General features: G+C 36.5%; 2 protein-coding genes and 1 long non-coding RNA gene across 4 annotated transcripts in view; 1 reads left to right on the top strand and 2 right to left on the bottom strand.

Moving 5' to 3' along the window:
- Positions 1-387: 387 nt before the first annotated feature.
- LOC107716576 (uncharacterized) lies at positions 388-14,602 on the bottom strand. The gene is made up of 3 exons (XR_001637227.1): positions 13,902-14,602; positions 2,328-2,330; positions 388-399 (listed from the first exon to the last, which is right to left on the bottom strand). It is a non-coding gene; the product is annotated as an uncharacterized LOC107716576 (long non-coding RNA).
- Positions 4,155-19,008, top strand: LOC107716575 (casein kinase II subunit alpha). 2 transcript variants are annotated; one of them, XM_016523055.1, is made up of 14 exons: positions 4,155-4,283; positions 8,524-8,594; positions 11,071-11,201; positions 12,638-12,749; positions 14,746-14,847; positions 14,961-15,011; positions 15,116-15,175; positions 15,886-15,969; positions 16,290-16,400; positions 16,586-16,687; positions 17,229-17,329; positions 17,425-17,573; positions 18,456-18,545; positions 18,628-18,746. In XM_016523055.1, the coding sequence occupies exons 3-14, from the start codon at positions 11,101-11,103 to the stop codon at positions 18,744-18,746; spliced, it is 1,182 nt and encodes a 393-aa protein (XP_016378541.1). In that variant the 5' UTR covers positions 4,155-4,283; positions 8,524-8,594; positions 11,071-11,100. The 2 variants fall into 2 exon arrangements, with proteins under 2 accessions (XP_016378541.1, XP_016378542.1); XM_016523056.1 differs by lacking the exons at positions 4,155-4,283; positions 8,524-8,594 and having other exon boundaries at positions 11,101-11,201; positions 18,628-19,008.
- A 186-nt stretch (positions 19,009-19,194) lies between these two features.
- LOC107716561 (C-type lectin domain family 4 member E-like) overlaps positions 19,195-23,481 on the bottom strand; it is a 9,046-nt gene continuing 4,759 nt past the window's right edge. Inside the window, exons 2-7 of the mRNA XM_016523044.1 lie at positions 21,344-21,510; positions 21,217-21,264; positions 20,988-21,059; positions 20,706-20,860; positions 19,836-19,945; positions 19,195-19,721 (exon numbers count right to left, since the gene is read on the bottom strand). Of these exons, the coding sequence (XP_016378530.1) occupies positions 19,547-19,721; positions 19,836-19,945; positions 20,706-20,860; positions 20,988-21,059; positions 21,217-21,264; positions 21,344-21,510 (727 nt within the window). The 3' untranslated portion in view covers positions 19,195-19,546. The remainder of the gene's footprint in view (positions 19,722-19,835; positions 19,946-20,705; positions 20,861-20,987; positions 21,060-21,216; positions 21,265-21,343; positions 21,511-23,481) is intronic.

The raw sequence follows: 23,481 nt of genomic DNA, 5'->3' as shown, positions 1-23,481 counted from the left end.
CATTTTCATAAGTAACTAATTTAATTACACATTTTTCTCAGTAATTATAACAGATTACAGTTACATTTATTTTGTTTATTTACATGTTACTAGTTACTCCCTAACACTTGATATAAACTTGCAATTCTGAGAAAAAATATCAGAATTGTGAGAGATAAACTTGCAATTGTGTAATGAAAAGTCACAATTAACTGACTTTTCCTGAGAATTGTACGATTAAAAAGTCATAATTAACTTTTTTTAAATTTTTTTTATGCTGTGGCAGAAATGGGCCTCCACAAATATCGCTGGATGGTTAGGATGCAAACCTCTGATTAACATGGAAAAGATACTTTTATTACATGTCACGATATTTAACCCAGCATTTTTTAGAGTGTATGATGTGAAATTCGTGACATTCTGTGTGACTGCCACTAGGGGGTGAAATGCGACAATCGTATGCAAATGAAGGAGCTAGACGAAAAGCGGCTTAAAATGGCCATCATACACTACATGGGTTTCTGCGAAATCAATCAACTTCGACTGTCAACTAGCAAATCGGGGCACAAATCTGTGCAAAAGTCGTGTACTCAGCTTAAAATGAGGGGAAGGCCGATTTGACTAGCTCACGCAGCTAAGACTAAATCCCTTGAACGTCCCAAGCACAGACTCATCCGTCCGTGGACATTCGATCTGTTGGCTATTTTTCCCTTTTATCAGACGGAACTACTGCCAATGGAAATGAATGGGCCATCGCTAGACAAGACAGGAAGTTTACCCATCTGGGTTTTACCTTTCCTGGATTTCTATGGGCGCCTGTGGTAAAATGGAATGGGCCGCTGTGGAGCAGAACAGGGGTTAGAGTTTTGATAATGGGAGAAAGTGGTCCTGTGTAATAGAGTTACATTTGACGTGTCCTCCACTCTGGTATTTAGGAGCAGCACTGCCTACTATCAAAGAAGTCCTCTGTGTGCACGCTAAAAGGATTTTTCTCTTTAAAAGCGTAAATGGATAATTAACCGTTGAGGATCCCTCACTAGGCCACATTATGGCCGCTTAGCTGTCTTTTCAAGAAACACACTCGTGAGGGAAGTCTTTGAAAGCTGGTAAGGTCAGATTTACATGTGTATGTGAAAAAGGCCCAAGGGCACACGGGACCCCTGGATTTTCCTTTTAAACATGGAGGCAGAAAGGAAATTGCTAGCATCGTGAGGTACAGAACGTACTCTCATGCTTGACGGAAAGAAAGAAACTCTCCGCAGAACTTTACATTAGGGAGCACAAGCTCGCTCGAGTTACAAGACTATCAGGACCAGCTTGATCGTAGAAACCTCTGTTTGTTGTGGTACGAGTCACGATTTACAGAGAAAAGCCATCAATAAGCTAAACATTTTAATTAAAACTTGTCTTTTTTATTCTGTGGTAAAATCATTCCTTTTTCTTCTTCTTTTTTTAAATAGTTATGTCTGTAAACTATAAGCTTGTTTCCGCACGGGATAAAAAAATGAAAGTGTAATTACAAGTTTCTGTCACAATTTAGACTTCATACTTTTTCTTGCAATTGTGAGATATAAACTCGTGAGATGAAAAAGTTGCAACCTTTTTTTAATGTTGTGGTGGGAGAAAAAACAATTGAAAAGTTTATACATCGCAATTCTGAGTTTATATCACGCAATTCTGATTTTTTTTTTTTTTTTGTCTTGTGGCAGAGACTTGGTAACATGGTTGGTTATGGTCTTTAATTTGGTCTTTAAGGATATTATTCAGCTTTTAAACTTTCTTTGCTCATTTTAGACTATAATTTATTTATTTATTTTAGTTCTTTGACTTTTGTGGCATCTGTGAACACAGACACACAAAAATTGGACATGGCTCACAAATCATGAAATCTACTCAAAACACAACATATTAAATAAATAACTACAATTTTTTTTTTAAAAGTCACTTGTGGTCATCAAAAATTACCCCTACATAAAATGAATGGCCATTAAGAAAAATACAAAAATATACAGAACAATTTATTGTGTTACTATCTACAAATCTGATTTTATACACATTTTATTATATATTGAAACTAATTGTGCATAATTTAGAGATGAATATTTAGTACCAAGAAATCTCCTCAAAATACAAAATATTAAAGAAAAATATTATTGAACTAAAACATACGTTAATTTCATTAAAAAAGAAAGTTATGCACTTCATCTTTGCTTTGTTTTGAATTTAGCATTTTTTGTTCAATACATTTTAATATTATTTTTCATTTGAGCTACTTGCTAATGGCACCGATGGTTCATGCTCTGACATAAACCTATTGGCTATTAAACTTTGATATCCCCCGCCCCTACTTCCTGTTTCAGATGGAAATGTGTCAACACAAGTTGCCATTTATCTTTAACAGCCTATGAACATAAAACATCATAAACATGATTTGAAGTTGTGACCTTGCTAGAATCACCATTTGCGTCTATCATCAAAACGTGAAAGCTAAACCCAGGGTTTGTGTATTTGGTTGGTAAGCAGTCTCTCCTGCTTGTACTCTCTGCCAGCTTGGTAAATGAACTGTCATAATTTCAAAGCAGTTTCCATTGCCTTCCATCATCATAAAAAATGACACTCTTTAACCAGCACATACCAGACAGGATTTATTCAGAGGCTGATGGGATTGAATAGCTTTTTAATATAGACAGAGTCACATGAGACCTGTCTGAGGCCCGTGATGTGGGAAGAAGAATCTGTGGATAATTACTCAGCATTTTAGCTCGTTTCACTTATATTATACTACAAAGATTTCCTAATGAATATTTTAGCAATTTTCTAAATCAAATCATATAACTGTGTGATTAAAAGCAACAACATGTTGCGTTTGCTTTAAGTTGATAATAGACTAAACAAGATGAATGATGAATAAACAATGAATAATCTTAAAAATCTCACTGTGATATGCTAAGAGCTGGTGATTTTTTCATCCAGATGAAGTCAAATCCTATTTCAGAATCAATTAAGATTTTTACAGCACTTGCCTGTTGAGTCCAAGTGTCCATTACCTCAGATTACGAATTGTTAAATATGTGCAAATGAGTTTGCTGTCATCAGGTAAATTAGCCCATAACACCAGTTTTCTTGACAGTTATCCATTAAGTTGTCAGTGAGGCATTCATAGCCTGCTAATATTGCCCATGTTCTGCTCTGTCCCAATTCTGTCATTTTAATTAAAGCTGGAGAGGATGATGCCAACAAAGACAATTTAAAGAGAGAAACGATCTTCTTTGAATACCATACATTCCTTATTAAGTCACATGATGCTTAATGGAACTTATGATTGGCTGAAGCAACATGCCATTCTGATATATTCACCCTCCTGTCAGTGGGGTTATTAATATAAATGATCAATCAGAATGTATTATATCGTGTTTTTTCTTGACCATAGGGAATCATAAAATACAAAATGTTGAATTGATTACATAAAACAGTGACATCTAATTACAATTAACTTATTCAATAATACAAAAATAACAAGACCAGGTGAGACCAAAATGTTTGAAGGGGTTTAAAGCTTTGAACTTCAAGGACTGACCATAAAAGTCAAGTTTTCATAGCTTTAGGGGCTTCTGGATCATGTAATAATCTTTATGCATGTATGTTCATTCTTAATTACAGAAAGAAAGAAAAGTTATGAAAAGCATCCACAACCGCAGATCGCTAAAAATCCCATCTGATTCTGAGGACAGTATCCATGTAGGCTGTATTGCCTGTGCAGAGAATTTATTTATTTATTATTATATTATTATTATTAATAATTTAATAAACTTGATATTTTACATTATAGGCCTATATGCACTTTCGTTCAAATGCAAATAGAAATCAAGTAGAAGAAAAAACTACAAAAATTAAATAAATAAAAGTACCAGGAAGGTACTATAATAATAGTAATAATATAACAATTAAAATAATGGAATCAGGTATAGAAATATATGCTAGAAATAAAATAAAGACTAGAATAAATAGCAATAAATACTTTGCAGGAATAATGTACAGACTTACTTCAACAACAACAACAACAACAACAAAAAAAAACATAAAGTTGGGTTTTTATTAGTAAACGTGTATTTTTGGACGTGAAATATAAAAAATAAGTAAATTAATCAGAGTGAGATGACCAGAAAACCTAGCGTCTTACATTTGCTCTTTGAGCGGAAGCCAGTGTCTGTGAGAGCGCCGCTGCTGCGCGCCCCCTGCAGGCCTGGAAGAGCGTCGCGTCTCCTCGCGCTAACTTCGCCGCCATATTAACACAGAGCTGAGAGGTAATACAAACCGCCCTTTATATTAATACTTTGTGTCTTTAACCACCAACTTTTAACATATACACGATCCTTAAATCTTTTTAAGGGAGATGAGGGGGTTTCATATTGTGAGTAATGCCCTCTTGTGTCTTTGGAAATGTGTTTATTGTAGATGATGGAACGTTAGCATGGCTGTGGCTAACGTGATGATATGCTAATGATATATAAGATAAACTCGATGATTTGATGGGGTTTTAATTGTTTAACACTTAAATGTTGTCGTGAATGTGCTAAAGTGTAGATGTATTTGAAAATAAACTAGCTGAGTGGTTACGAGTGTGTACAATTTAGACAAGCTGTTAGTTTAGGTCTTCACTGATGCTCTACATACTGATCTGAATGGAGGTTTGAGCTCCATGTCTGAGTTTGGTCCTTATTTCTATATTTAACGTCTTATTCCATCCTAAATCCGTAGAAACCTCCATAAAGGCTTTACAATATTGAACACTCTGTTTGGATAGTATGTGTTTTTTTTAAGAGGCTGCAGTTGATGTGTTAAGCTCATTGGTGGATAGTCAATTTAAAAAAATGAAAAAGGATTTTTAAGTTATTTATCAAAGTACATTTGCTTTATATAAGGGTTAAAGGTTTAATTTCTGGAAAACCTTTATATTTAAAAACATAAATCAGTAGTATCATTATGCATGGTGGTGAACTGGTTTGATGGGTTAATCAATGGAGGCTCTGATCCAAAAGCTTAATTTAAAAAACCTAGTGGGCTAACTATCTAGCCAGCGCTATTAGGCATCGTAGACACATTTGAAACATGTCTGTGGTGCCCAAAAATATAGACTATAGGCAACGGGAGCTCTAAAATATTTCATAGGTTAGAAATTGGTCTTTGTGAATGCAGTGTGTAAAATGTCCTTGGCATGGAAAATCATTGGTCAAAAGGTGTGAAGCACCCTGTATGAGACACATCTGTGATGCCCAAAATGTTTATGAACCTGTTGAATTGGGCAAACTTCCACCGACGTGAGCCAGATGAGAGCCGACGTGTGGAGCACACTAAAAAAACTAGCTCGCAGATGGCCCTATGCTGGCCAATGGCCGACCGTCGGCTTGGTGTGTCCTGGCCTTTACATTACTTGCTCACCAATGGATCTTCAGCAGTAAATGGGTGCCGTCAAAATGAGTCCAAACAGCTGCTAAAAATATCCCAATAATCCACACAACTCCTGTCCATCAATTAATGTGTTGTGAACCGAAAAGCTGCCTGTAAGAAACAAATGGCAAGATGTTTTTACCTTTAAACTGTTGCTTCAAGGCAAACAAGTCCTCTCATCTGAATCAAGAGAGAAATATACACAGATGAAGCACTGTTTACAAGTGAAAGCAGTCCGAAACGTTCTAAACAAATATGTTGGTGGATTTAGATGTGAGAGGACAACAGGAGATGAACCTTTTCACCGAAGTAGGACTGAAACGATTAGTCGACATTGTCGACAATAAAAAATTGTCGACAAATATTTTTGTTGTCGAGTAGTCGTTTGATCTCATATGACCTAATGCAGGGGTGCCCAAACTCAGTCCTGGAGGGCCAGTGTCCTGCAGAGTTTAGATCCAACTTGCCTCAACACATCTGCCACAAAGTGTCTAGTATGTCTAGTAAGAGCTTGATTAGTTGGTTCAGGTGTGTCTGATTAGGGTTGGAGCAAAACTCTGCAGGACACCGGACCTCCAGGACCGAATTTGGGCACCCCTGACCTAATGTAAGAGCCTGCAGTAATGCGGTTTGACCAGTGTGGCGCTGTAGCGCAAGACTGTAATTCAGCGCTCCCGGATGCAATTCAAGAGAAGACAGTGCAAACACAGCCGAACTTGAAGCTGCTGAGCTGCATTTGGATGAATATGTCAATATATGCTGCGCGCTTTCCTCTCGGTAACGAAATAAACACAACAAAAACTGACAGCAGTGAGAAAGCAGCAGTTAAGAAAGCATCTGATTACAGCCATGTGGATGTTTGCACGAGCTGTGCAGTTCGATACTCCAGTAAAGTCCAGTCATGTCACGTTTATTTATATAGTACTTTATGCAATAGATTGCCTTGAATCAAACATCTCTAATGTAAGAGCCGGCAGTAATGCGGTTTGACCAGTGTGGCGCTGTAGCGCAAGACTGTAATTCAGCGCTCCCGGATGCAATTCAAGAGAAGACAGTGCAAACACAGCCGAACTTGAAGCTGCTGAGCTGCATTTGGATGAATATGTCAATATATGCTGCGCGCTTTCCTCTCGGTAACGAAATAAACACAACAAAAACTGACAGCAGTGAGAAAGCAGCAGTTAAGAAAGCATCTGATTACAGCCATGTGGATGTTTGCACGAGCTGTGCAGTTCGATACTCCAGTAAAGTCCAGTCATGTCACGTTTATTTATATAGTACTTTATGCAATAGATTGCCTTGAATCAAACATCTTTACAGTATTAAACATGAAAAACCAGAGTCAGTGTCGCTTTCAGTTAGAATTACAACCTGATTTTCTGTTCTAAAGCAGCTCTCCAGTGTGAAGCTAGCTAAAGATAAAATCTTTTTATTAGTGGGAAAACATTTTTTTGATTAAAGTGATAGTTTGATTTACAGAGATAAAAGCTTGATCTAGCTCAGGACTGTTTTGATTATCATAACCCTATACTGTATTTTAAGAGAGATTATGTTGTGAATAAAATAGTTTATACAAAAATGAGCCATCTTATCACTTACCTTTATTTAGTTTCTTATTCATATGACTTACAAAAGGAGATGTTAGGCAGTAGGCTTGCCGCGATAGACGGTGCTGACGGTGATACCGTTGTTAAGCCGCAACACCGGTTACGTCACTTGCCCACTGTGGCACCGACCCCCACCGTCATTTTGATTTTTTATTGTAATAAAAATCATTTACTTCAGTAAAAGAACAGACACTACAATTAAAAACTGAACGCGTTGCTTTACTCCGAATTGCCGCTATTTTAAAGTGAAAGTAAAATGAGCACACCACTTTTACAAGCTATTTAAAAGCGAGGAAAAGAGGGAACGCCCCGCCCCCGCGGTGATACCGGTATTACCGGTGTTGTCACATGTCGATTAACCGGTGGGAAAATTTCCTCACCGTCACAACCCTATTAGGCAGAATGATGTGTCATTCATATAGCTATCAGTTACTTTTTCATTTAGCTAATTAAATGGTGAATGAGAGTTTCTCTGTCATCTCATTTTGTGTGCCAAATATATTTATTTGTATAAATTAATTGTATAATTGTAATTACATAATGACTTTCAAAAGCTGAAGTGATTACCTTTATTTATTTGTTAGAATATGTATAGGCCTATAGCTCAATATTTTAACTAACTGCAAAAGCTGAATAATCAGTCTACTTATTAATCAGTGAAATAATCGATGATTAGTCGATTAATTGTTCTAATAGATTAATTAAATAGTTAGATTAATCGATTATCAAAATAATCATTTGTTGCAGCCCTACACTGAAGAAAGCGTTATTATGGTTTATGGACTTGTGTTTTGACCAGAAGTGACAGTTTGATGTTAAAAATGTCTTGATGGATTTGTTTATTAAAAACAGAGATTTTCACTTTATAAGATATTGATTGATAGACTGGAGTTGTGTGGAATACTTGTGGTTTATTGTGATGTTTTTATCAGCTGTTTGGACTCTTATTCTGATGACACCCATTCACTGCAGACTGTACAGCATCCATTGGTGAGCAAGTGAAATCTGTTCCAGTGAAGAAACGATATCAGTCGACCTCTAATTTGTGTGTTTTGATAAATTGGTACATAAATCAAATCCAGCAAGGGTTCTATATGGACATACAGTATTAATTTTATTTGTGCAGGTCTTAAAATGTCTTAAATTGGATTTTAAAGCTCTGCAGATGCCCATGCGTTATGTCCTAGTGAGATCATTGTTGTACATTTTGATCTTTGTCTGTGCACTAGTGATTGAGATTGACACGGTTCTGACAGACTGAGAATGGAAGCATGTTTCCTAATGAATGTTTATGATTGTGTTTTTGACTGCGTTATCACTTGGTGTGTTCAACATAAATGTTGCTTTGAGTTTGCCAGTGGCCAGGTTTGGCTGCACACAACAGGTTTTGTTCATACAAACAAACAAACAAACAAACGAACATCTGTGCAAATCAGATATTGACGTCAGTGGCTTTTCTTAATGTTATTTGTTTTGCTTTGCCTTGCAGGTGTTTGGAGCGACACCCTCGTGTAAAATCTTCGCAAGATTTCCCAAGGCTGCCCGCAAGTACAATTTAAGGTAAGTCAGGGTTAAATGTCCATTGTGTTCTTTGAAACCTCATTTGACACATTGAGGAGTTCAAATGCGTCTACATATTTGGTCCTCATCCATCTGTAGATTAGATCATGCCATTTTTGGTCTGAGATGCGAGTAATGGCTGCTAGTGAATACAGGCTTTGTGAATCATGTGATATCAGGTTCAGCGCTCTTCTGAGGTGGCCGTCGGGGGAGGCAGGAATCTTTGGAATGGTGATCAAATCAAAGTCCCATCTGGCAAAACAAAATTATCCATTGTTTCTGATGGTAGACTCCCATGAATGCCATTTAGCATCATTGTATTTGTTTACCAGCATACCTGCTTGATTACTTGAGCATTCATCAATAGGGATGTGCCAATGCCAAACTATATATGTTTAAAACTGACGAGTTGGTGAGTTGATTAATTGGTCCTGGGGAAACCATGGATAATTAGGCTGGCTTAATTTGATAATTTTTCCAGAAATACTGTGTTGTGTATTTACATTATTGTGCTAAATAAATTCTGGTAATTTTTTTCTGGTAAACATTCCTTTAAAAATAATGTTTTAATAATTTTATTAATAATAGTAGTAGAAGAACTATCATTACATTAAGTCATATATTTCTGGCACAGTTACTTCAAGTTAAACCAAACTTTTATTTTGACTGGTTGCTGTGAAGACCTTTACGTTTCTGTTTGTACATGATATGACAATAGTTTTTCTCAAAAGAAACGGTAAAATGATCATGAAGTGACTCTCAGAGCAGTGCTAGAGGTTATGTTTATGTACTGCAGAGGCTGAAATCACCGTAAGCGTCACGTGTGCTTCAGTATGTTTGTAGTAATCGAAGCCACGTGTCTGCGCCATTCATTCACGCAGAACATGCAGGATTCATATTTAAATAGTATTTCTGCAGCTTAATATTCACAGTCAGTAGTTCATATCACGTTGTGATTTAAGTGTAGTTTAGAACACTTCTAATTTTTATTTTTTAAACGTAGAGAGTGTGTGAATTTGTGCAATGATAATCTACCAGCAATGTAAATATGATTTAAAACGCAGAACATGCAGGATTCATATTTAAATAGTATTTCTGCAGCTTAATATTCACAGTCAGTAGTTCATATCACGTTGTGATTTAAGTGTATTGACCTACTTTTGATTTATTCATCCAAAATTTGGCAAATTCCATGACATTTCACGTTATACACTTAATTCCGTTTTTATGACTGGATTGCGATATTCCGTCCGTGTTTTCCGCATCGCAGAAATCATAGGGCCCTATGAAGCTTTTAAGGGGATGAATTTAAAAAACACAACTTTTATGAGAGGGAACCAAATGTTTTTTAAGCAGATTCTGGTCTAAATTGTCTCCAATATGACTTCGCAATGGAGTTGGGTGGAATAAGAATGATTTAATTTCCTTTTCAACCAGCAAATTACAGTAGAACAGACATAGATGAAATCTAATCACACTTGGGTCCTGCAGACCAGTCTCCATTACATCACCGATTGCAGTACTGTATGAAAATTAGTGCTGTGTTCTGGTACAGTTATGGAGGCCCTTCATAATGCAGAGGTCAACTGCCTGCTCTGCCAATAGTTAGAAATGGCACTATAGTATGCAGTGTTAATAAACATCTGTTTTACTAATTTCTTCTGAGGTGAAATTCAGTGCAGTCCCGTATTGTGTTACGTATCATATCGTGGCCTCTGTATCGTGATACGTATCGTATCGTGACTTTGCTGGTGATACACAGCCCTAATGAAAATGGTTCATTAAACCAGGAGGTTCCTGTTTTCAAATGTAATAAGACGCATTCAGAGCTGCCATAAAATAGATTGATACAACAAATATAATACAGCAAAATACAACAAAAATAATTTTTGCAGAGCCCTGGTGTGTTCTTGGTGATTTTTGCTATACAGTGACAAACTCTGTATCAGGTAGGTCAGCAGGTGTAAAAGAAGCAGGGCTGGGTGGTAAATTACTCTGATTGGATTATTCCAACAGATTCAACTTTAGAAGCAAGACGGGTTATGGGTCCAGTAACCACCTGGAGCTCATTTCCAGTTATGTTCAGCATTCTATGTTGTATTGTAGAGTATAGAACTCTTAATCAAATTAAAATATATAAAAAGCCTGGAAGAATGTGCTGACTACTTTTGGACTGAGGTGGTCAAGTCTTCCTCGGTCTGCTTGCATCTAGATTAAAACTTTCCTCTATTTGGGCAGAGATTCAGAACCTTAATCCAATTTATCAGACAGTCAGGGGTCCGTGTCGTGGCTGGGGACCTTTAAAGCCAAGCATCCCAGTTGTAGATTTGTCTTTCCTTTGATTCTTTACTAAGTCCACGTGCAAATGAGGCCACAGATTTCAGGCCCCAAGCCTTTTATTGCAGTCGATTTTATGGATGCACATCGGTCTGATAGTGCTGTCCCTGTATTGATTGTTTTTTTTGTGTGTTCACAGCCCTGACAGGAGCAGCCACACTTCCAGATCATGTCCGGGCCTGTCACGAGTCGATCCCGTGTTTATCCAGACGTCAACACACAGAGGCCGCGGGAGTACTGGGACTATGAATCTCACGTCGTAGAGTGGGGGTGAGGGATTACACTGAATTTTTTCAGCATGTGATGACAATGCAGACTATGATTTTTGAATTTATTTATTTTTTTTATGTGAAAATAAATGTGGACTGGATGGTGGAAGATCACAAAAATTACAGGGTTAACAGTCATAGAAAAGCTGGAAATATCTGTGTACTTTAAAAATGTGTTTTCAGGACTGAAAAAGTCAGGAACATTTCTATGATGAATATACGCTGTTTTTCAGAAGTTTGAGGTCAGGACCTTTTTCTAAAAGAGATTATTACTTTTATTCTGCAAGAATGCATTGAATTGATAAGAAGTGACAGTAAAGACATTTAGAATCTTACAAAAGATTTCTGTTTCAAATAAATGCTGTTTTCTTTAATTTTCTATTCATCTGAGAATTCTGAAAGAAAATGTATCACAGTTTCCACAAAAATATTAAGCAGTTTTCAACTTTGATGATAATAATAAGAAATGATTGATAGGAATAAGAAATGTTTCTTGAGCAGCAAATCTGCATATTAGAATTATTTCTGAATGATTCTTTGAAGACTCGAGTAATGATGCTAAAATTCAGCTTTGCCTCACAGGAATAAATTACATTTTAAAATATATTAAAATAGAAAACACTTTAAATTGTAATAATATTTCACAATATTACTGTTTTTACTGTATTTGCGATCAAATAAATGCAGCCTTGATAAGCATTAGAGACTTCTTTGAAAAACATTTAAAAAAATCTTACCAACCACCTTTTCAACACAAGTGTGCGTTTTTCTAGTTGGGCTCATGTCTTTTTTAATGTTTGCTCACAAGCCATATTAATGTCTGATTTGTAAGTGAATTGTTCTTTTTAGTCTGTTGAATAATTCAGTGTAACAGGTTCACAAATTGCAGAATCAAAAAGGGGTATGATTGTGCCAGTACACGTATTGTTATATAACAATATATATCTCAATACCTTACAATATTGTCCAGAGCCTTGTATCAGTACTTTTATTTATTATTTTACACACATTCAAATCATGTTCAGTAGTAGGTCATCTAAATAATATATCTCTGAGACCATCGTTTCTTAGAGCTTCTGAAACTAAAACCCAGAATTGACTGTTCTCGATTGTGTTTAGGCCAGTTTCAATCTTAATTCAATGCAACTGAATTGAACAGATCACAGGGGTCGTGAGGGCCTTATTGTTCAGTAAAACCACAGTGATAGCAAACTAATGACATTTGATTCATTAAGTTTGAAAGCTTTACGTGTTTAATGATGAAATATTAGGCATCTTCATCTTATTAGTTTTCATTCAGAGTCCCAGGATTATTTGCAGGCATCACAGAGCATAGTGTGAAATACTTCTCTGCAGGGCTACAGTGCTGATGTCTTTATTTGTCTGGACTGGCGTTTCATTTGCACTTGTAATAACAGCTGTCGGACTTGTCAACAGGAATCAAGATGACTACCAGCTGGTGCGGAAACTCGGCCGAGGAAAGTACAGCGAGGTGTTTGAAGCCATCAACATCACAAACAATGAGAAAGTAGTCGTCAAAATACTCAAGGTGAGGAACGTTGTTGTTCCAGACAGCTTTAACGGTGTTCTGACCAGCCCTTGGTCAAGTCAGATTGGGTTCAGTCGAACGGTGAAGACCCTTGGACTTCACAATCCTCTCCAGCTTCTCATTTTTCAAGTAGTTGACGAGAACGTCTGCCGATAAGCCTGTTTACGTTATTGTAGGCGGCGGATGGTATCGAAACCAGAAGCTGCTGGCCGGCGTTCAGATGAACGGGCGCCTGGCAAATTCTTTCCTCACCCCCTCCTCCTGTTAACCAGAGAAAGCTCTAGATTCTAGCGATAACACCTGACTAGCTGAGAGCTTCTTTTCAAGCTAAGTGATAAATAGTTTTGAAGATTAGCGGCGTTGTCCTGTAATGTAGCCAGTCGTGTGCAATGAACTTCCCCTGCCTGGAGACACGAAGGATGAAGCCGCACAGATTGAGTCTAGACGCAGTCAGATTGGATGTCATTGCGTCAAATTCATCTGTTCTGCAAGACAACGTGAAATCAAAATTGAGCTTATTTACATTCTTAATATCTCTGAATGGAGCGATGAAGTAGTTGTGCTTGTGCCGAATCTGGCTTGTCATTTTTCGCAGCTGTTCTTTTTCAAACCCATTATCGAAACGGATAACTATTTTTTTGCTGATGTAACCAGTGGTTGTGAAAAATAAACTAATAATCCCATAACCCACTTTTCATGACCGCCCCAAAATTTTGTATTTATGTATGTATGTATGTATGTATGTATGTACAGTGTTTCTTCTAGACTTTTCCAGAATTTTCCAACTTTTTCAACTTCCCCACTGAGGCGCACACACACAGGCCACTTTCTGATGAATTGAAAAAGTAAAACCATCAACCATCTCTGTCAAAGATTTAAACTGCCACAGAAAGAGAGACAGTATATCCACCTCAATGGCAGAGCGTGCAGCCTGACTGGGAACATTTGATTTTTTTGTTTTTTAAATTACAAGCATAGATAAATACAATATAGCAAAGTTACAAATAAAATAAGGTCTAGTAGTATTCGGGTACAGAAATATAATAATTAAGTGTAAAATAACACTGCATCGTGTTCACTGTATAAATTAAATACAGATTAATCTTTGTCAAAGCTGTGTTTTGTTGTTTGATTAGTATTAATGATACAGACAGCTGCAGGTATTTATAGGCTGCTGTCTCTTTAAGACCCGATGCACAGATCCAGTATAATGGTACACATCCGGTTTCTTTCTCAGCTGTTTTCGTTCAGTTAAGACTGTGTTTACCAGAATAATTGTCGAGATGGGTATTTTGACATAATTTTATGTTATGTGTCTGTTCAAACACAAGGGGATGTGAAAGAGGAATTAACTAGCAATTCAAGTGTGTGTGGCTGTGCGCACCGAAAACAGCACGTTTGTTTATCCATCATATATTTTAAAGAACCAACAATGACTTCAAATGCTTTGTAACCGTGAGTATAGACCGTTAGTTTCAGCCTGGCATATAAATTATATGCCGTTATATGATGCGTTGCGGTTCTTTTATTCCGCGCAGGCTAGGGTTTGTTGAGAATGCAAGACTTATTTTTGTAATTGACATAATCGATTTGGTCAACGCGTCAGTGCAGCCCAAATATTTTCCAGTGTGTGGCTGTGACTCTGCTGTAAATTATTACCCGATTGTGAATGATGTGACTGAGAAGCTGCGGCTGTGGCGGGGGATTATTTTCATGGCAGGATGAATGTAGCGGAAACACTGTATGCATGTATTTATGTATAAAATGTCATTTTGAATATTCTCTTAATATTGTCTAATATTCAAGCTTAAATTGAATAGATTTCTTTCATTTATAATCTATATATATTTTAAAATTAAGTTAAATTCTGTAGAATATAGAAAATATTTTTTATTTAAAAAAATACTTATCCAATCACAAATGATTGCAAGTTAAAGTTGCAAATGCTGTTATATGTTGTCTTGTGTTGTGTTTTTGTCTTTTTATCCATATGTAGCCAGTAAAGAAGAAGAAAATCAAGCGGGAAATTAAAATTTTGGAAAATTTGAGAGGCGGCCCCAACATCATCGCACTTCTAGACATTGTCAAGGATCCAGTGGTCAGTTGGCTTTCTTGAACATGATGTTGGCATGTGAAATTACATGCATGTACTTGTATAGAGTATGTTTCAAATGTGTCTCTAACTGAAGTCTCTTGCGTTTCTCCTTGAAGTCTCGAACCCCAGCTCTGGTTTTTGAACATGTGAACAACACAGACTTCAAGGTAAATCACTTCTCATAACTGCCAAATCAATTCTGCCACCTCAACTAAATGTAACACAAAAAAATCTGTTTAGTCAAACTCAAGCATTCTCTTCTGTCATGCAGCAATTGTATCAAACGCTATCAGACTACGACATTCGGTTCTACATGTATGAGATCCTAAAGGTAAGTTCCTTCTGATATCATCTTAAAGTATCACAAGTCTGTACCTAATTTTTTTTTGTTTATACCATTTTTACTTGTATTTTTCAAATGTGTTTCAAACTCTCCCCAAACTCTCAGCCAAACAACAGGGAATCTCAATATGTAGTGTCACACAATTGGGCCACTTTCCGTGTTTTTGTTTGGTGCTACTAGTTGCTCAGATGTTACACACTTCACCTATAAGTGCTACTCAACAGCTATGTTGTTCATTTACACTTGCTGTTAGTCAGTTGTGGGAGTAAATAAAAAAAAAAAGGTAGTTTTTGTTTGTGAGAAAAAACATGGGGGACATTGTTGTGAGTATTGGTAAATGTGCTGTAATTCTGATTTGTTAGTCAATGTACTTGTATATACACCATTTTCTTTTAGGGTAATTTTACAGGATCACATTCAAAGATTCTATTAATAATCTCAAATATTTTAATATCCATTCTTAAATGTAATAATTATCTTTAGTGTATATTCTATGTATTTTTATATTGCATTGAATTCTGTAGAATATAAATTTTTCTTGTTATGCTAGAAAATATTCTAAATAGTTTTGATATTGGAATATTTCATCCGCTACTTTATTTATTTTTTATTTAAATAAATGATTTATTGGTCAGAAGATGTGGAATGTCAGGTATTTGTAATGTCTAGTTCTAAGTGTGTCTCTCTGTCTTTCTCAGGCTTTGGATTACTGCCACAGTATGGGAATTATGCACAGAGATGTGAAGCCACACAACGTAATGATCGACCATGAACACAGAAAGGTACTCCCTATTCATTTACTCACGTCAGCAATTGTGTTACGCCATCTCACTCTGCAAGTCTGATGAGTAATACATGCACCAATCAAGAATCAGAGTTTGCTGTAGTAAAAGAGAAGCATTGCTTGGTGCTGTGACGTCAAGCACATTTGAGCAAGATCGAATTTAAAAGTCTACAAATTGCATGTTCTCTGCGTCAACACTGACGCTGATGTGCGATGTTGAGCAAATCACACAAATCATGATCATGAATTATTAATTATTCCCCCTTTGACTGAATTCACATTTGAATCTTGTCTGTTCGTGTGTGTTTTGTGTTTTAGCTGCGTCTGATAGACTGGGGCTTAGCAGAGTTTTATCACCCTAGTCAGGAGTACAACGTCAGGGTGGCGTCTCGATATTTCAAAGGACCTGAACTGCTGGTGGACTATCAGGTGAGAATGACACGAGAAACTAGATGCAGGGATACAAACAGTTTTTGCTTGGCTTGTTGCTTGAGCATCAAAAGCATCTGTTCAAGCATCTGTTGAATAAACATGCACATACAGAAGCAGTGCAACATTTAGTTGTTTGGCAAGTTTGCGGCTCTTTTGAAGCTCATGTTGCTTTTGTCCCACAGATGTATGACTACAGTTTAGACATGTGGAGCTTAGGCTGCATGTTGGCGAGTATGATCTTTCGGAAAGAGCCTTTTTTCCATGGACATGACAACTATGATCAGGTGAGACGTGCTGCTTTTAGGCCTTTTCAAATATTCATTGTTGCCATGCTGTTTTATAGTGACCAATTTTGTGGTTGAATCACAATTCGCATACTATTCATCTTATAAAATGTAAGATCAGAATTTATTGGTCTCCAATCGTAGCATGTAAGAGAATGTGCTTTGATGGTGTGTTATTTTTGAGTTTTAGTTTTAAGTGCTAATATTTCCCACAATCCCTTGTACTGATAAAAAGGAAGGCTGATAATGGCTTGCTGATTACTTGTTGTAGTTTGTTCCAATGTCCTAGTGTCTGTCTTCATAAATTCATAAAAAATAAATTTATAAAAAGTTCAGTACTTAATTTGCAGTTTGGACATGGAGCTTATTTTCTGTAGCAATCCAAAAGCCCATGGAAAGATCCTATTGGGCTTTTGTGGAGGGAACCAGCATGATGCTAATTTCTGGGTCATGACTGCAGCGCTCTGTTCAGCTGGTTTGATCTGTCGAGTGGTGGCTGCTGCCCTCTGCTGTTTTTAACCAGTTCTGTCTCTCTTTCCAGCTTGTACGGATTGCCAAAGTTCTGGGCACAGAGGACCTCTACGACTACATCGACAAATACAACATTGAGCTCGACCCACGGTTCAATGACATTTTGGGAAGGTACGTTGAGATATGGGATTGTTTTTATGCATGTAATACTTTTTACCTGCAATTTAGATTTTTATCTCTCTTTCATTTGTCCTCTCTTTCTCCAGACATTCCCGGAAAAGGTGGGAACGGTTTGTCCACAGTGAGAACCAGCACCTGGTCAGTACCGAAGCTCTGGACTTCCTGGACAAACTGTTGCGCTATGACCACCAAGCTCGTCTCACCGCGCGTGAGGCCATGGAGCACCCTTATTTCTGTGAGTGTCTGCTCTCTGGCATTTTATTCATATACTTATTCATAACTTGAACATCACTGCGGTTCGAACCATAATGTGTTTATTTTATAGAACAGTGTGTGTGCTTTCTTGTAAAACGCACCCTATTGTTTGAAATATCATGTATTGTGATGAAATGAGTGTAAAGGTGTTCAGCAAGGATGAAAAGGTGTGTAGAGGCCTATGAAATATTTTTATATTTTACAAATTCCATTTTTTTTTTTCCTGTTTGTAATTTTTCAGGATTCTGTTTGTTTGTTTTGTTTGTTTGTTTTTAAACCATGGCTAATTAATTGAAATCCTAAAACTTGTACAATTCAACAACAGTTGATGAAATAGTTTTAGGGCCTTTATTTGTTCCCAAATTTAGTTTTATTTTCACCACATTCTGTGTGTTAATGTTTGTCTAATCAGGTGAATTCATGAAACTTAAATTTGATAATTTAACTTTAAACTTTAATTAAAATTTTTATATAATATATGATTTAATAAAAAAAATAGTTTTTTTTCAAATCAAATAAATTAAACCGTGAAATGCTCTTAAAATTAGTTTTTTTTGTTTTTTTAATTCATCCAAAATTTGTTAAATTCTGTGACATTCTCTGTTGTACTGGGAGTTCCGTTCTTATGACTGGATTTCGTGATTCTATCCGCATTTTCTATATCGCAGAAATCATAGGGCCCTTGGTGTGCATCATCTTTCAGTCAGAACTAAAGTGGTGGTCATGTGGAAGCTGGATTTTTTAAATTATTATTTATTAATTTTTTTGCTCTTTTGAAATAGAAGTTTAATGTGCTGTACTGATTATGCCTCAATGTCCAGCATGAATTTCATGACTGTGTTCATGTCTCGTCATGTATCAGATCCCATTGTGAAGGACCAGGCGAGGATGGGCTCCACTTCAGGACTGTCCACTGGCTCCACTCCAGTCAGCACGTCCAGCATGATCACAGGTCAGTCATGTGCTTTCTGAGTGAACTTTCATTTGGTTGAGCTCACAAATTCTAATAAAGCATTGTGTCTGTTTTCCTGTAGGAGGCATCACATCCATGTCCTCGTCCCAGCCGATGGCCAACATCGCAGGTTCTCCTGTCATCTCCTCTCCCAGTGCTCTAGCCACACAGGTTCCTGCAGCCGCTGGTGCCCAGCCCTGAACAGACTCACTCATGCTCTCTCTGCCCTGGGCCACATTTTTATGTTGAGTGTAAACAAACGAAAGAGAGACTAAATTAGGTTTCTTTTTTTTTCCTTTTCTTTTTCCATACAATAATTATATATTGAAGCTCGGACACACAGCAGACAGTTATGTTGCGTCAGTGTCCGGCAGTCTTTCCTGATGATGGTGTCTATATAGAAGCCACTACAGTGTAGAAATTTAGAAAAATGGATAATAAAATTTATTTTATATGTCCCTACGTTGGCTTCCGTTTGTTAATTGAACAATTGTTGATATTTTACAGGTTAGGGGAATTAAATTTTAAGTTGAAATGTATTGCAGTTATAATTCATAGAAAAATATCAAGGTGCAAGAACCTTCTTTACATGCATTTAGCAGATGCTTTTATCCAAAGTAATTTTATTGTAAATTAACAACAACAAAAACATTTAATTTCAACAAATTTACCAAAAATGCAGATGCCCCCATCTCGGAAACTCTGGGTGTAAAGAAAGTGTTAAAAGCGGAAACTTGCATTTTTGCAACTTCAATCATAATGTAAAATAGTAAGTCTTACATTTAATACAAAGCATTTGCTGAACTTAGCCAAGATTATCTTGTATAGTAATCCAGTTTGGCCTAATAAGCATCAAAACGTGAAGAATATCGGGGGAAAAGTATTAAGTACACTTCATTCTTCAAAATGTGTCTTTGTGTTCCAATGAAGTTGGTTCTGAATAATGGTGAGTAAATTACAATTTTTTTGAATGTGAGAAAGATCTATTGAGGAGTGATGAATTAAACAGCTGCAGCAGCTTCACACACAAATCTTTTCTCTTCAAAACAGTAAGCATCCATCCAGAAATCCGTCTCTCCGCCTGGATGTCCCAGACCAGCACAATCTTCACCGTCCGGATGAAATTTAGTCCAGTTATCAGGCTCACTGATTTCATTCTCTCGTTTCATCCAGAATCTGCAGAAAGAAAAAAACAAAACGCTTCTGTTTAAGTAAAGACCTGCTAATTACCTTCATTTATAGCTAGTTTTAATGCAAAGGATTTATTGTCAAGATGAAAGAAGATCTTACTCTACTGAATTGTTAACTGGCTGGTTATTCACCCAAACCCAGTGACCCTCGGTGTCCACATCATTAAGACCAATCCAGTGAGTCTCTTCAACATTAGAGGTAACAAAATCCTGATGGAGAAAAGAATAAAAATACATTTCCTGATATAATGCACATAAGGCTTAGAGCACAGCAATGTATAGCCTAAAATTTTAAGTCAGTGTAAAATCTAAATTATCGACTATTTGTTGGTTTTAGAATGATTCTTCAAGGAATGTTATTCTAAATAAATTATTCTTTATTCTTTAGTAATCATTAGGCAACAATTTCATTAAAATGTAACTGCTGAAATTACTTTCTTAGGTAATATCACGCATCTAATTGAACACTTTTGATGTATTTGTTCCCCTCCTGCCGTTTACTGTCAGTGAGCAAGCCGTGCCTTGTGGTGGAATAAGATGCTAACCTTTACCCAATCTGCTGAGACTTGATTGCTAAAATGTCATTAGTGGACTTAAAAATGTCTTAATATGTGACCCTGGAGCACAAAACCAGTCTTAAGTCGCTGGGGTATATTTGTAGAATTTAAAGGCGTTTTTCTCAATATTTAGATTTTTTTGCACCCTCAGATTCCAGATTTTCATATAATTGTATCTCGGCCAAATATTGTCCTATCCTAACAAACCATACATCAATGGGAAGCTGCAGCTTTGAGGTGATGTATAAATCTCAATTTCTGAAAAATTTACCCTTATGACTGGTTTTGTGCTCTAGGGTCACATATAGAGAAAATATATAATTTTGATTTGTTTCAATGTGAGCAAAATTCAACTGTAGAATATGAAATCTGATCTCAGAAGGCCTTATCAAGTGTTTAACTAGTAAACACACCTGCTCTGCTTTGCTGTTTATGATCACTAGATGTCCTCCTAGAGTCACACAGTGATCTCGACTCTGTGTCCAGTTCATCTTGACTGTAGAGTAGTAGTAACACTTTCCTCCAGAATGAATCCAGTGGACTGCACAAAGTGCACAACCTGTACTGTCTTTTGTAAAAGAGGTAGTGATGATTTAATTATTCATAATTTCACACTACGTCTTTATTTTTGAGATTTTGCTTATGTGTGTGAAAGGTCTTTTAACATTGCACAAGGCTCAGATCATAAAACTTACGGTTTAATCTGCTCAGCTTTTCAAGTGTCTTCTTATGCTGGTTGCGGAGCACATCAAACTCTTCTTTGTAATCTGCATGACAAGGCCAAAAAAAGAAGAAAAGAAACGCAATCAAGATGAAATGATCCAATGATCCATTCTTCAGACCATGGTTTTAAATTAAAAAAAAAACAGAAAAAAAAACAGACAAAGTGACTCTGTACTGGATCATGAAATATATTTTACTCACTTGTGCCATTAGTTTTCTTGGCAGACAGTTGCACTGAAACTCTGACATCTGATTAAAAACAGAACATAAGCAGAAGCAGTGATGGCACACCATATATTATATAATAATCTATTTGAGTTATACTCACACAGTATCCCCAGAATACAGAGACCTCCAAGAGCAAAAACCAGACAGACAGCAAAAACAATCAGAAGAACTTTAGTCCATTTAGGGAGATAAACTTCTCTCTCACTTTCTTGAATTTCAGTGGAGTTACCTGTGGTTATAAATTTGATTATATAAAGGAAATCATTTCTGAACCTTTGAATCAGTGTATTATTTCTGTCCAGAACTTTTCCTGAATTTATATTTGCCTAATTTCTGACATATATATAAAAAAAGACAACATGTCCCAACCTCACATTTGTACTCTTGTCCTGAGAACACAATCCAAACTTTGTTGAAATCTACCTTCATTATAATTGACTCTGAGTGTGTGTTTTATGTACTGTATTATAAATGTACTGATATTATCATTCGAAGGATAGAATTTACAAATATTATTTAATTTTTATATTAAAATATTATATAACTTAACAGGGTATCAAACTGGATGTTTGAAATTTCTGACTCAAAATCCTGTACAGCAGTAACTGAGGTAAAGATCTTGTGACAACTAGGCCTGTGCAACAACTTTCTATTATGACAAGTGAGAAAAAATACATTAACTTTTGCTTCACAGCATCTTGAGAACATGAACACTTAAGGTGGTCATGAAAAAGGTTTTGATTATAACTTGATGAATTTTGTTAAATCCTGTTCAAAAGTGTGTTAAAAGGGAAATAACCACTAATTAATTGATCTGTGTTTTGTTAAAAAGTGTAAATGAGATACGTGAGTATGTTACCTTTCCTTAGAACTGTTTAAATCCGTTTTACCTGCAAAAGTGTAATTTTAACCAAGGCATTAATGCAGTGTGCCGTTGTATGTTACCGTGGAAGTTAGCCTGTGAAGCGTGCTAATTTCTCTTTGTTTGAATGCTTAGCAGAAGCAGGCAAATTGATTGTACAGCGATTGATAACTACATGTTTCCAACTTATGCAGGCATGGTTATGTATTTTTATGTTTTGGTGATTTCTTTGTTATGCGTGTTCGAACTTGATTGGTTATATATATCAAATGCTGAAATGTGGGCGAATTAAGTGGTACATTATGTAAGTTGAATTTTTAATATGTGGAGGAAATTTTTCTGTATTATTTGCTTCACTGTACTAAAGAGCATTCTTTAGACTGTCTCAGTTTGCTTCAGTATGCTTTTTTTTCGATGTTTTTTTTCCAAGTTTTCGATGAGCTGAGAGATAACAGGAAATCTATTTGATGTGTGTGTGAGCAAGACAAGTGTGAGACAGAGATGTTATTTTAGTTTCTTAGATGTCCTGGCTACTTGATGCTAATGTAATGATTTGCATTAAATTCTTAGAAACTCATCTGGAGGACATAGTTTAACACTTTAAATGGACATATATGTTGTATATGCATTATGATTGGATGAGATCAAAGCATCCGCATTTGATGAATGTATAAATGTTGAGTTTGGGTGTTTTCTCTTCGTTGCAATCTATAGCCAACCCTGAATGACTGTATGAATGTAGACCTTTTCCTGCAGGAAAATAAATATTCAGAAGACTTTTGTCTCATACCTTTACTGAAATAGAAAATTGCCACGACAATTTGGTGTCAGAAAGTGGGATGCCTTGTGTGGACCCGGAGGAACACCACTGGCATAATTTTGAAAAGAACTCGGTGGCAATCAAGAAAAAAAGTGGTAGGAGACATTACGTTTTTGAACTTTGGGATGTTTGTTCTGGGATGAACTCATTTAAGCCAACGAGGTCTGTGCTTGCTCCTAGTTGATTAAGGGTGTATTCACACCAGGAAAGTCCGCTAGTTCACTTGCTTTGGTCCGGACCAAATACAATGTTGTTGTTTTTTTTTGGTGTGGTTCGCTGTCACACTGCCCTTTTTGCAAGTGAACAAGAAATTGTAAACAAAACCACATGTGTGCTAAAGTCATCCATTCATTGGACAGAAATTCTCAAGCGTACCAGAGTCCGTTTGGAACCGGACCGAGACCACCTCTTCAGCTGGGTCTCGGTGCGGTTGTTTGGTCTGCACTCGAGTGCGATTGCTGTATTCACACCTGCCCAAAAGATCCACACCAAGGGGGGAAACGAACTTGAGGTCGATTCAATCGAACCAAACAAGACAGGTGTGAATACACCCTTA

This window comes from Sinocyclocheilus rhinocerous, unplaced genomic scaffold (genome assembly GCF_001515625.1).
Source record: "Sinocyclocheilus rhinocerous isolate Xijiao unplaced genomic scaffold, SAMN03320098_v1.1 scaffold1682, whole genome shotgun sequence".
Lineage (NCBI taxonomy): Eukaryota > Metazoa > Chordata > Actinopteri > Cypriniformes > Cyprinidae > Sinocyclocheilus > Sinocyclocheilus rhinocerous.
Note: the sequence above shows the minus strand (reverse complement) of the source record. Positions and strands in the feature narration are given on the sequence as shown.

Excerpts from the sequence above, each read along its gene's own strand:
- LOC107716575 (XM_016523056.1), top strand. The coding sequence starts at position 11,101 with ATGTCCGGGCCTGTCACGAGTCGATCCCGTGTTTATCCAGACGTCAAC. Across the intron at positions 15,012-15,115 it reads TGAACAACACAGACTTCAAG|CAATTGTATCAAACGCTATC; the intron begins GTAAATCACTTC and ends TCTGTCATGCAG. Across the intron at positions 15,176-15,885 it reads ACATGTATGAGATCCTAAAG|GCTTTGGATTACTGCCACAG; the intron begins GTAAGTTCCTTC and ends TGTCTTTCTCAG.